We start from the raw sequence: 12371 nt of genomic DNA, 5'->3' as shown, positions 1-12371 counted from the left end.
TCCAACCAGTAGTTTTCAAGTTATGCCCCGGACAAGGAAAAGTAACAAAGGGCAATTACTCTATAATTAGTCAAGATAGAGTTATGGTTCTTGCGCACTGCACTTCCTCTCAATGTGCTTGACCATTGTATAATGAATACAATAGCAATTCGGCAAGCCTCGTTACCGCCCAATGGGCGGGTCACCTCGGGACGGATATTCCGGTCCGAACCGCAACATATGACAGATATTATTAATAAAACATTTAAACTTAAGTCATAGCTTAAGTTACTGATAAAGTTCCAAAATATTGCATGAGGATATTACTCAACTTCCCTCAACAGGCTGTAGTTATCTTGAATTGAGGACAACAAATATAAGTTTATATTACTTTAATTATAACTGAATGTCATGATTTAACAAATATGTTGGAAACACAACAGGTACAGACAAAACTTCAATGGCTTACACAGAAACATTATAAATTCAAGAGATTTACATGTGCCAACACATAGAGCTCACATGGCAACTTGCCAGCTTTACTGGTGGAGGAAGACCTCAGGTGCTCATCTGTGCATTATTTCAGCCACAAACGGCACCTGCGTAGAACAACAAATTATCCATAAGCTAGCTTAATAGCTTCCTCACATGAAGGAATGGGATTTGAACGCACTGCAGTGCAGGCAAGTGATTTGAGGTAAAAACAAAAACATTATAATATACATGTATATAAACAATTATTCTTAACAATGATAAATACTTGATAATACAAAAGTTAAAATACAAAATATAATATACAATTTACACAGCAATTCCTTTATATGTCAATAATATCAAAATCATTAAAAAAAAGATCAGAATATTTCTTGAGAAAAAAAAACAACAACAAAACAAATATTATACAATGTATTTAGAAAAGCTAAAAATAAACTTTTTAAGCAATTTAAAGAGATTTTGTTCAATTAGGGTTTGGTGTCTATTTCTCTTAAAAAAGTTAGTTGATGCATGTATTACTTTACTAGTCTAGGTAGGTGAATCTCAATAATAAAATCCTCCAAGGCTTTTATGCACCAGTTAATCATACTGGCACAGGACTCTCTATCCCAAGGCCATGTGATCACAAAGAAAATATCTGGATCCTGATTTTATTTTCTTTGATTTATGAAACTTATGTTGATAAAATTCATTTAAAAAATTAAAACATATTAAATTAAATATATAACAAGAGCTGTCCGTAAGACAGCGCGCTCGACTTTTTTATTGCTTGCCAATAAAAAAAGTTTTTGCAGTAAAAGGCAATACAAGAATCTCTGTATTTTTAAAGTGAACAATGGCCATGAGCATTAAGATATTTAGTGAAGAATTATTTTACTGAATTTGTGTGATACCCTTGTCCACCAATCAAATAGGCGAGATAAAATGTGAAATATGCATATACTACTGATTTTAATTTCAAGTACAAAAAGAGAAAAATAACTAGTTGTTTGATACCCTTGAATATTACAGCAATGTTTATATGACATAATTTATGGTAAAGTGAACAAGTGGATAGGAATGAATTTTTTTAGATTTTTTAAGTTTTTTAGTGCTTGCCTATAATACAAAACATTGACAGTTAAGGGCCATAATTCAAATAAAATCTTTGACAGAATTACCTTCTCCTGGACATGTTTGGGAATCATGATTGTAAACAAGTATTCCAACTTTCAAATTAATATCTCAAACAGTTCAGTCAAAAAGTGGACTGGTACTAAAAACTTAACCAAGATTCTAAGTCGATAAAAGGCCTTAATTTTTAAAACAAATCCTTGACAGAGTTACCTTCTCTTGCGTACAGATGGGGTAATGATGTGAAATAGCATTAAAAGTTTCAAAGCAATATCTCAAAGGGTTAAGGCAATAAGTGGATTTTACCCATATTCAATGTATTTTCTAAGTCAAAAAGGGGCATAATTCTGTCAAAAACCTTGACAGAGTTATGTCCTCTTGTCTGTTGATGAAGGTCGTGATGGTAAACAAGTATGGTCAGTTTCAAAGCAATACCTCCAATGGTTTTGAAATAAAGTGAGGTGGTACAAAAAACTTAACCAAGCTCAATACACTTTCTAAGTCAAAAAAGGGCCATAATTCTGTCAAAAACCTTGACAGAGTTATGTACTCTTGTCTGTAGATGGAGGTTATGATGGTGAACAAGTATGGTAAGTTTCAAAGCCATACTTGTAATACTTCTGAAATAAAGTGGGGTGGTACGAAAAACTTAACCAAGGTGTGACGCCAACGCCGACGCCGACGCCGACGCCGGGGCGAGTAGGATAGCTCCCCTTTTCATAGAAAAGTCGAGCTAAAAAGTACATGTGTATATACAATGTGTAAACAAGAGGGCCATGATGGCCCTGAAATCGCTCACCTGTATATAGGCCCCTGGGCCAAGGCCAATTTAAACCAGGGGCTTTTATTTGAACAAACAGGGTAGACACCCAATAGAAGATGTTTCATGCTAATTATCTTAGCTCTAACTCTTAGGGATTGTTTAAAAGAAGATCTTTTAAGTTTCTATTATATACATGTACATAAAGGGAAAAACAATGACCCCCTGGAGTTGGGCCAATTTTTTCTCCAGGGCTTTCATTTGAACAAACTTGGTAGACAACCACAAGAAGATGATTCATGCTTTATATCTAAGCTCTAGTTATTCTGGTTTTTTAAAAGAAGGTTTTATATACAAATAAGGAAAATCAATGACCGCCTGGGGAGGGGCCAATTTTTACCCCAGGGTATTTATTTGAACAAACTTGGTAGACACTGACTAGATGATGTTTCCTGTCAAATACTTAAGCTCTAGCTCTTTCGGTTTTCTGAAAGAAGATATTCGAATTTTTTTCTTTTGGTTGCCATCCAACCAGAGTTCTGCTTGGAATTAAATTCTTTGAACAATTTTTAAAGATGACTACCAAAGGAACATTTCTGTGAAGATTGGATGAAATTGGCTTAGCGGTTTATGAGGAGATGTTGTTTAAAGTAAAAGTTTACGGACGGACAACGGCCAGACCCCGAACGAAAAGCGATCACAAAAGCTCACCATGTCACTTTGTGACATGTGAGCTAAAAAAATATGATGATTTGCAAAGAAACTAACTGATCTTGAGCTAAAATTCAGGAATAACAATACAATAATATACAAAAAACAATAACACCTGGATCAAAAAAGGGTCAATATCAATAAACTATATGGTTCAATTTTTAAACTCAAATATTTTAAAAAGTAAGGTTGGCATTAGCTAGATATGTATGTTTCAAACATTACAAGTGAATCTATTTTTATATTGAAAAGAGAAAGGGAGATTGATAAAACTATATAAAGATCACAACCATTTACAGATACTGTTAACTTATTCTCATAAATATTTTCTAAAATAAGATATACATGTATAAATATCAGTAAATTTTTGATAACAAGTAGCCTTACAAAAGTGTTTGCAAAAAGTATTTACAACATTTTAAAACTATTTACTAGAAAAACTTAATCATATTTTTAACTGAATTAGAATTTTTTAACATGTCAAATTGAACTTGAGAAACAACTTCTTATAACGAGTGCATGAATTTTTCACACACAAAAAATAAGTAGTTTTATTTTTTATTTTTTTCATATAATTTCTTTTGGTTGACATGTCAACCAGATTTCTGTATGGATTTAAATTCTTAGCAATTCTGGCTATTTGCCACCGCATCACAGTAAACTGCGGTGGCATAAAAACACCACAATATTGGTAGCATTTTATCAATCACAAGAGGTACATGTATTATGCATTTGCTTTCACAACTAAATAAATTGTCTAAAATAATATTGTATTTTAAGTATTTTTAAGTATCACAGGATAAAATAAATATGTAAATCAAATATTGGAACAAATTAAGGAAACCAAAATATCTACTGACAGACATTTTATTTAACTCAACAGTTCAACCCTGTTTCACCAGCCATATTGCTGAGCTGGTGCACTGGGCTGTCCACCCTGTCCTGGTGTTCCAGACTGCACAGCTTCAAAATAATTTGGCGGTGGCGGCTCTGACTCGGAGAAATGTCTATTGGCACCAGCTATCTGGTTCCCCTGTTGCGCGTTATAACCAGGGGTACTAGACTGGTTCCCTTGTGCCTGATATCCAGTGAAGTTTTGAGCAGTTTGTGGATGTAATGCGTATGGAAGTGCTTGTTCGTTGGGCATGTAAGGGTCATTAGGAAGAGTTGTTCCAGATGACATAACATGAGTGTTTACGTCAGTAGCAACACTACTGTATTGTGTATTAGATTTACGTCCCCCTGCGGCAGCATGGTCATCACTCCCTACCTCCATAGGAGTGCAACCACCACATAGTGAGATAATAAACACAATTACCAGCAGTGAAATACACACAACAGTTGCTATAGTAATAGTACTTATATCTGTTGTATCTGAAATAAAGTGAGAAAAACAAAATAATTATACAGATACCATAAAAAATTATATTCTCTAACAAACGTCCCTTCCCTAATAAACAACATAATTTTGTAAGGACTAAAAATCTGTTGAGAATAAACAGGGCTCGACAGTTATGGTTTTCAGACTACGAAAATAGGTCTAGGCAAGTGCATTAAGAACCAAGAGCCACTGCCGGCAGGGGAAACGCATAACTTTTTTACTTTTTCTAAAAGCAAACAAACGGTTTAAATAAATCTTTAAAAAGAAAATTAAAGAAAAAATATTAAGTTTTTAATAGGTCTGTCTAGTCACACTTGTTGTTTTGTCCAAGTATTATGAATCCTTTCCATAAATAAATGGCAAAGTTAAGAAATTACAATCAAAATTTAATCATTTTGATAGTCAAGGTCATTTAAAGGTCAAGGTCTCATTTAAATTATTCCACATGTCTGGTAACAAGTGTTGTTTTGCTTGTACATATGAATCAAATCGTTACATAAATACAAAAATTATGACACCTTAACCAAAATTTAATACTTTGACCTTGACTCTCAAGGTCATTTAAAGCTCAATGTCATCACACATGTTTTTACCATCTACTTGTTAAATAATGTCTCCAGTCATTTACTTTGAGTGTCCTCATTTTAGAAATATCTTAAATTTGCAATCCAATTTAGAGCTGTCTAGAGGCGTTTGCATGAGATAATAGATAAAGTCATCCAGAGGTGCTTGCATGAGCCTTGAGGTAATAGATAAAGGTGTCCAGATGTGATAAAGATAAAGGCTTCCAGAGGTGCTTGCATGTGGTAATAGATAAAGGCATCCAGAGGTGCTTGCATGTGGTAATAGATAAAGGCTTCCAGAGGTGCTTGCATGTGGTAATAGATAAAGGCGTCCAGAGGTGCTTGCATGTGGTAATAGATAAAGGCGTCCAGAGGTGCTTGCATGTGGTAATAGATAAAGGCGTCCAGAGGTGCTTGCATGTGGTAATAGATAAAGGCGTCCAGAGGTGCTTGCATGTGGAAATAGATACAGGCATCCAGAGGTGCTTGCATGTGGTAATAGATAAAGGCGTCCAAAGGTGCTTGCATGAGGTAAAAGATAAAGGCTTCCAGAGGTGCTTGCATGAGATAATAGATAAAGGTGTCCAGAGGCCCTTGTATGAGGTAATAGATAAAGGCGTCCAGAGGTGCTTGCATGAGGTAATAAATAAAGTCCTCCAAAGGCCCTTGTAAGAGGTAATAGATAAAGGCATCCAGATGTGCTAGCATGAGGCAATAGATAAAGTCATCCAGAGGTGCTTGCATGAGGTAATAGATAAAGGCGTCCAGAGGTGCTTGTTTGCGGTAATAGATTAAGGCATCCAGAGGTGCTTGCATGAGGAAATAGATAAAGTCATCCAGAGGCGCTTGTATAAGGTAATAGATAAAGGCGTCCAGAGGTGCTTGCATAGGTGCTTGATTGAGGTAATAGATAAAGGCGTCCAGAGGCCCTTGTATGAGGTAATAGATAAAGGCGTCCAGAGGTGCTTGTATGAGGTAATAGATAAAGGCATCCAGATGTTCTTGTATGAGGTAATAGATAAAGGCGCCTATTAGGTAAAAGATAAAGGCGTCCAGAGGTGCTTCTATGAAGTAATGGGATATATGATGAAACAGTAATTACCTTCCCAATCATCTGTCTCTACAGCTGATATGGCTGGTATCAGTGATAAAATCAGCATCAGTATTGATGTCACTGACGCCATGATGAAGATTCTTCTGCTTTTTTTTAAATCCAGAAAGCTATTTAGTTCTGAAATGATATTACAAGAAAGATAATGAATATACATGTAAAACTTTTTATATAATTATTTTTTGTCCGGTTTTTTATTTAAATAATTTCAAAACATCAATGTTTAATTGACAAGTAACCCAACATAAAATCCTTGGCTGGGCAGTATGGGGGAATAGCTTAAGGTGTTTAGCGTATCGGTTTATATACTATGACATAACATGAATGCTTAAGACAGACCCCTAGGGAAAGTCCACAAGTAATCATGCCAAGAATCTGACACACTCGTATTCATTCAACGAGCATGCCATGTAGTAAAGTGAAACATATCCTGATAAAACTATGTATAATCTGTTGATATATCTGGTGCATAATATTTTGACAAATTAATCAGTATCCCTATTTTCTCATATTAGCAGAGTTCCTCATATTATAGGGGGATGCTAAAAACTGATGAAATCGGCACTCAGGGATCCAAAACTGTACCTTCATTGTAATGCTGAATTACCTTGAACCAGAAACTGTACCTTCATTGTAACGCTGAATTACTTAAGACCTATGTCAAAATTCAGCTTTAAATCTGACTAAAGTAGATAACAAGAGCTGTCCGTAAGACAGCGCGCTCGACTTTTTTATTGCTTGCCAATAAAAAAAGTTTTTGCAGTAAAAGGCAATACAAGAATCTCTGTATTTTTAAAGTGAACAATGGCCATGAGCATTAAGATATTTAGTGAAATATGCATATACTACTGATTTTAATTTCAAGTACAAAAAGAGAAAAATAACTAGTTGTTTGATACCCTTGAATATTACAGCAATGTTTATATGACATAATTTATGGTAAAGTGAACAAGTGGATAGGAATGAATTTTTTTAGATTTTTTAAGTTTTTTAGTGCTTGCCTATAATACAAAACATTGACAGTTAAGGGCCATAATTCAAATAAAATCTTTGACAGAATTACCTTCTCCTGGACATGTTTGGGAATCATGATTGTAAACAAGTATTCCAACTTTCAAATTAATATTTCAAACAGTTCAGTCAAAAAGTGGACTGGTACTAAAAACTTAACCAAGATTCTAAGTCGATAAAAGGCCTTAATTTTTAAAACAAATCCTTGACAGAGTTACCTTCTCTTGCGTACAGATGGGGGTAATGATGTGAAATAGCATTAAAAGTTTCAAAGCAATATCTCAAAGGGTTAAGGCAATAAGTGGATTTTACCCATATTCAATGTATTTTCTAAGTCAAAAAGGGGCATAATTCTGTCAAAAACCTTGACAGAGTTATGTCCTCTTGTCTGTTGATGAAGGTCGTGATGGTAAACAAGTATGGTCAGTTTCAAAGCAATACCTCCAATGGTTTTGAAATAAAGTGAGGTGGTACAAAAAACTTAACCAAGCTCAATACACTTTCTAAGTCAAAAAAGGGCCATAATTCTGTCAAAAACCTTGACAGAGTTATGTACTCTTGTCTGTAGATGGAGGTTATGATGGTGAACAAGTATGGTAAGTTTCAAAGCCATACTTGTAATACTTCTGAAATAAAGTGGGGTGGTACGAAAAACTTAACCAAGGTGTGACGCCGACGCCGACGCCGGGGCGAGTAGGATAGCTCCCCTTTTCATAGAAAAGTCGAGCTAAAAATCATTCTTTTACATTAAAAACACTCAATTAGGAGTGATGCTGAGGATCTGAAGTGATGTGTCATGTGTCTGATAAAATCATCACATACTGGGCACCTTTCAGCAACAAATCTAATTCCCAGATAATACAACCTGACTTAGTAAAAAAAAAAAGTTAGTTCATCCAGAGGTGGCAGGTCTATATTTACAAATTAAAAAAAATTGTTAATGGTAACCTAATGAATTGTGCGCTTTAGGGCTTTTTATTATATAGACGATGGTTGCCATTCTGTAAAGACAGACATCTATGTAATATATCAGATTGTAAAATCTGTCTGTCTTGCAGTCAAAATATTGAGACTCATGTTAATGCTAACCTAATTAATTTCGGCGTGATCAGTTTGACCCATTTTACAGACTATTCCTTATCATTCTGTCAAACCATTGGGATAAAAGACATCGCCTGTTCAAAAAATATCTCAATGTCTCTATAAATAGAGTGTCTACTGTATCAAATGTTTTGTTACTGTTTTCTCGGTTCATAGACTTTTTAAAACATTTTGACAAAAGATACTATGAAGAAATGTATACATGTGAATTTCATCCACGACAATTTAGTCTGTATCCCCAAAAATAGCAGAAACAGGATAAACATTTACTGTAATGATTAATCTGTCATGATTAAAAAAAAACATGAAAAAGTTTATTTAATTTTTTATTGTTTAGCTAATACAGTAATTTAGCATTCATGTTCGTTATTCAAATCTGAATACACTGTAAGTACCTAGCTAATTAATCTTACAAAATGATCAACACTCATGAAACATTAAAAATACCTCTACGTCTCCACTTAATTGTATTGCAAAATTCTGTTTTGCAAATTAAATGGAAATATTTTGTAATTCTGTTTTTCAGGAAGCATCTCAGTGATTTAAATGCTTGAAATCAAGTAAAAAGCGCCCAATAGTCAAAGATTTCTATAAATAGCCTATGGGAAAATCCAAATATTTAGGGTGAACGCCACTATATAAAATCACTCATCTTAAAATGACTAGCAGGCGCGTTGTCAGAGAACTGTTAATATGAAAAAGGCAAAGCCTCAAAGCGAGCTCGATGTACTTTTTACGTGAAATAGTATGAAATAATCGCTCATTTTTATTTCAAATGCAGTAACGAGTGCGTATGACGTCACACGTACTGTGTTAAATATGGCTCCGCCCCTGTCGTGAAATAAATAACGAGTTTTGAAAACGTTGATAAAACTTTGTTTATTTTATTTCACTCTATAATTTTTCAAGCGAAATAAAGATTATTTAAAGTGAAATAAATATAAAACGTAAAACGTTTGCGACATTAAAATAGCGTACTTGATTTGTTTGTTTTGCACGTGCTGTTTGACGCTACATTGTGACGTCACATAAATAATACTTTAAACGTCTGTACAGCGTTAACGACTGAATAAAAGATATTGGTGTTCCGATTCATTTTCTTAGTTAGACCATTTTCTTTCATTCTAGATAGTTTTCACAACAAAATTCTACAAAAAAATGTTTTTATTTAATATGAAAAAGGCAAAGCCTCAAAGCGAGCTCGATGCACTTTTTACGTGAAATAGTATGAAATAATCGCTCAATTTTATTTCAAAGGCAGTAACGAGTGCGTGTGACGTCACACGTACTGTGTTAAATATGGCTCCGCCCCTGTCGTGAAATGAAAAACGAGTTTTGAAAACGTTGATAAAACTTTGTTTATTTTGTTTCACTCTATAATTTTTCAAGCGAAATAAAGATTATCTAAAGTGAAATAAATGTAAAACTTAAAACGTTTGCGACATTAAAATAGCGTACTTGATTTGTTTGTTTTGCACGTGCTGTTTGGCGCTACATTGTGACGTCAAGTAAACAATACTTTAAACGTCTGTACAGCGTTAACGACTGAATAAAAGATATTGGTGTTCGGATTCATTTTCTTAATTAGACCATTTTCTTTCATTCTAGATAGTTTTCACAACAAAATTCGACAAAAAATTGTTCTTATTTATCAGATTTTTCAAACAAAATGGCGCCTTCAATTATTATTTTTTTATACACAGCTTCCGTTATTCTGGTTCCCTGTCCAACTATGGTTCCCATAGACGTGCGCGGGTGACCAGTCTAGACATCCGTTTTCAGTCAGAATTCCTCAGTTTTTATCGTTATATTTAAATTCGAAAGGTTGCGATGTGTCCAATTCGGTACTTTGGACGAAAGTTTTCAAAACCATCACTTAGCAGGTACTCGCGTTACCGTAAAGCTCGCTTTGCGAGCAGGCCCTTCGGGCCAGCTCGTCGAGCTCGCTATCAGATTTCAAACAAAATGGCGCCTTCGATTTTCATTTTTTATACACAGCTTCCGTTATTCTGGTTCCCTGTCCAATTATGGTTCCCATAGATGTGCGCGGGTGACCAGTCTACACATCCGTTTTCAGTCAGAATTCCTCAGTTTTTATCGTTATCTTTAAATTCGAAAGGTTGCGATGTGTCCAATTCGGTACTTTGGACGAAAGTTTTCAAAACCATCATGTCGTGTGGTCGATATTCGTGTTTTTGAATATCGTTTTTATGTATCATTTTGTCCTTGCATTTGTATATATATCTCTTGTATTTGTATGTTTCTTTACAGTCCGATATACAATCCATTATCCCATATCATTCCTATATCATTCCATTTCATCATCTCATTATAACAACTAATTTCTCATATTTCATTTGACATAATTTGCATGCCGGGCCTCAGTTTTTACAAACTTCCCGGAAAATCCATCTCACGCATGCGCACTTTGATATAAATATTTCTATTGGTTTGCGCCAGAAATTGTTGTCTTGTTTATTTATTTATTTATCAAGGCGTATGTTTATGTCCTTACAGGTAATTGTTGTTATTCATTATGTTTCATTATCATGCATATTTCCATTGATCGTTTATGTATTTCGGAACTGTATTTATGCACTTTGATATAAATATTTCTATTGGTTTGCGCCAGAAATTGTTGTCTTGTTTATTTATTTATTTATCAAGGCGTATGTTTATGTCCTTACAGGCATAAACAGACCATTCCTACATTTGAAAAGGACCATACGACACTGGTGGCCAAATGTCACAGGGTGAGAAAAATGTGCAGCCTGACCGGGACTCGAACCCGGGACCTTCGGAATACCGTTCCGCGGCTCTACCGACTGAGCTATCCGGCCGCTTACACATCTTCTCCCCTAAGTAGTGAACAGTTCTGAACCGTGACATACTCCCCTGCTATATTGAAATTCGTCCTCGAATTTCACAGAGTTACAGAGCAATGTGAATTAAACTCTGAGCTGTATTCAGTCACGGTCCCCCGTTGGGCGCCAAATGTCACAGGGTGAGAAAAATGTGCAGCCTGACCGGGACTCGAACCCGGGACCTTCGGAATACCGTTCCGCGGCTCTACCGACTGAGCTATCCGGCCGCTTACACATCTTCTCCCCTAAGTAGTGAACAGTTCTGAACCGTGACAATCACTTAGCAGGTACTCGCGTTACCGTAAAGCTCGCTTTGCGAGCAGGCCCTTCGGGCCAGCTCGTCGAGCTCGCTATTAATTTAAAAGGCATAATTTGCAAATTAGAATTTGTAGAATGGGTCAAGCCTTTCGACCAGTAAAGATGTTTAAACTGGGGCTAGACTGAACAGTTATAGGAAGTCTATTCCAAAGACGTTTGCTCCTAGGAAAGAAAGAATTTTGATGGTCTTGTGTCCTCGAGAAGGGTATCAGGTAGTTCAGATTTCTTGACTGAGCTAAAGTGTTGGTGGTCAACAAGGACAATGCTGTTTTAGATTTTATACAAGTAGTTTAATTACATCACTGATGTTTCGAGACGCTGCTAAGGGTTTGCCAATTAAGTTCAGTTATCATTTTTGAGACTCTACTTGTATAGTCATAATCATTAAAATATATCTAGCAGCTGATCTGTGGACTTGTTCTATCTTATAAATTAAGTATTTCTGCCTAGGATGCCAAACTATTGAGTAATATTCAAACTGATGTCTAACATTGGTCTTATATGTAGTTTCCTTTATCTTTTTATTTGGGGTTTTAACATTTCTTCTAATGAATCCAAGGGAGTTATTTAATTGCTTTAGATATAATATTGTTTATATGTTTGGTCCATGAAAGGTCTTGACTAATAGTGACTCCTAAGTATTTTGCTTCTTGGGTTGAGTTAAGTTGAATGTTATGGAGGGTATAAGGAAAATTTACAGCGTTTCTTTATCTTGTTATTATGAGAACTTCACATTTCTCAGGGTTGAACTCCATGGACCAGTCTTTTTTCCCATATTTCTAATGCATGTAGGTCATCTTAAAAGGTTTGGGCATCTTGTTTGGATCTGATGGTTTGGTAGACAACAGTATCATCTGCAAAAAGTCTAACCTTAAATTACCTTTGATGCTATCAAGAAGGTCATTTATACATGTATAGGAAAGGAAAAGGCATGGACATAATACAGAACTTTAGGGCCACCTTA

General features: G+C 35.2%; 1 protein-coding gene across 1 annotated transcript; it reads right to left on the bottom strand.

Moving 5' to 3' along the window:
- Positions 1-2529: 2529 nt before the first annotated feature.
- LOC132734621 (uncharacterized) lies at positions 2530-8822 on the bottom strand. The gene is made up of 3 exons (XM_060721413.1): positions 8673-8822; positions 6105-6233; positions 2530-4432 (listed from the first exon to the last, which is right to left on the bottom strand). The coding sequence occupies exons 2-3, from the start codon at positions 6184-6186 to the stop codon at positions 3954-3956; spliced, it is 561 nt and encodes a 186-aa protein (XP_060577396.1). The 5' UTR covers positions 6187-6233; positions 8673-8822; the 3' UTR covers positions 2530-3953.
- Between the last annotated feature and the right edge of the window lie 3549 nt (positions 8823-12371).

The sequence above is a fragment of the Ruditapes philippinarum genome, unplaced genomic scaffold, assembly GCF_026571515.1.
Source record: "Ruditapes philippinarum isolate M1 unplaced genomic scaffold, ASM2657151v2 ctg1892_1_1_1_1, whole genome shotgun sequence".
Classification (NCBI taxonomy): domain Eukaryota; kingdom Metazoa; phylum Mollusca; class Bivalvia; order Venerida; family Veneridae; genus Ruditapes; species Ruditapes philippinarum.
This window is presented reverse-complemented; position numbering and strand designations above follow the sequence as displayed.

Bases quoted from the DNA above. Each gene is read 5' to 3' on its own strand.
- LOC132734621 (XM_060721413.1), bottom strand. From the start codon at position 6,186: ATGGCGTCAGTGACATCAATACTGATGCTGATTTTATCACTGATACCA. The intron at 4,433-6,104 runs GTAATTACTGTT...ACTTTATTTCAG, and splicing joins AGAGACAGATGATTGGGAAG to ATACAACAGATATAAGTACT.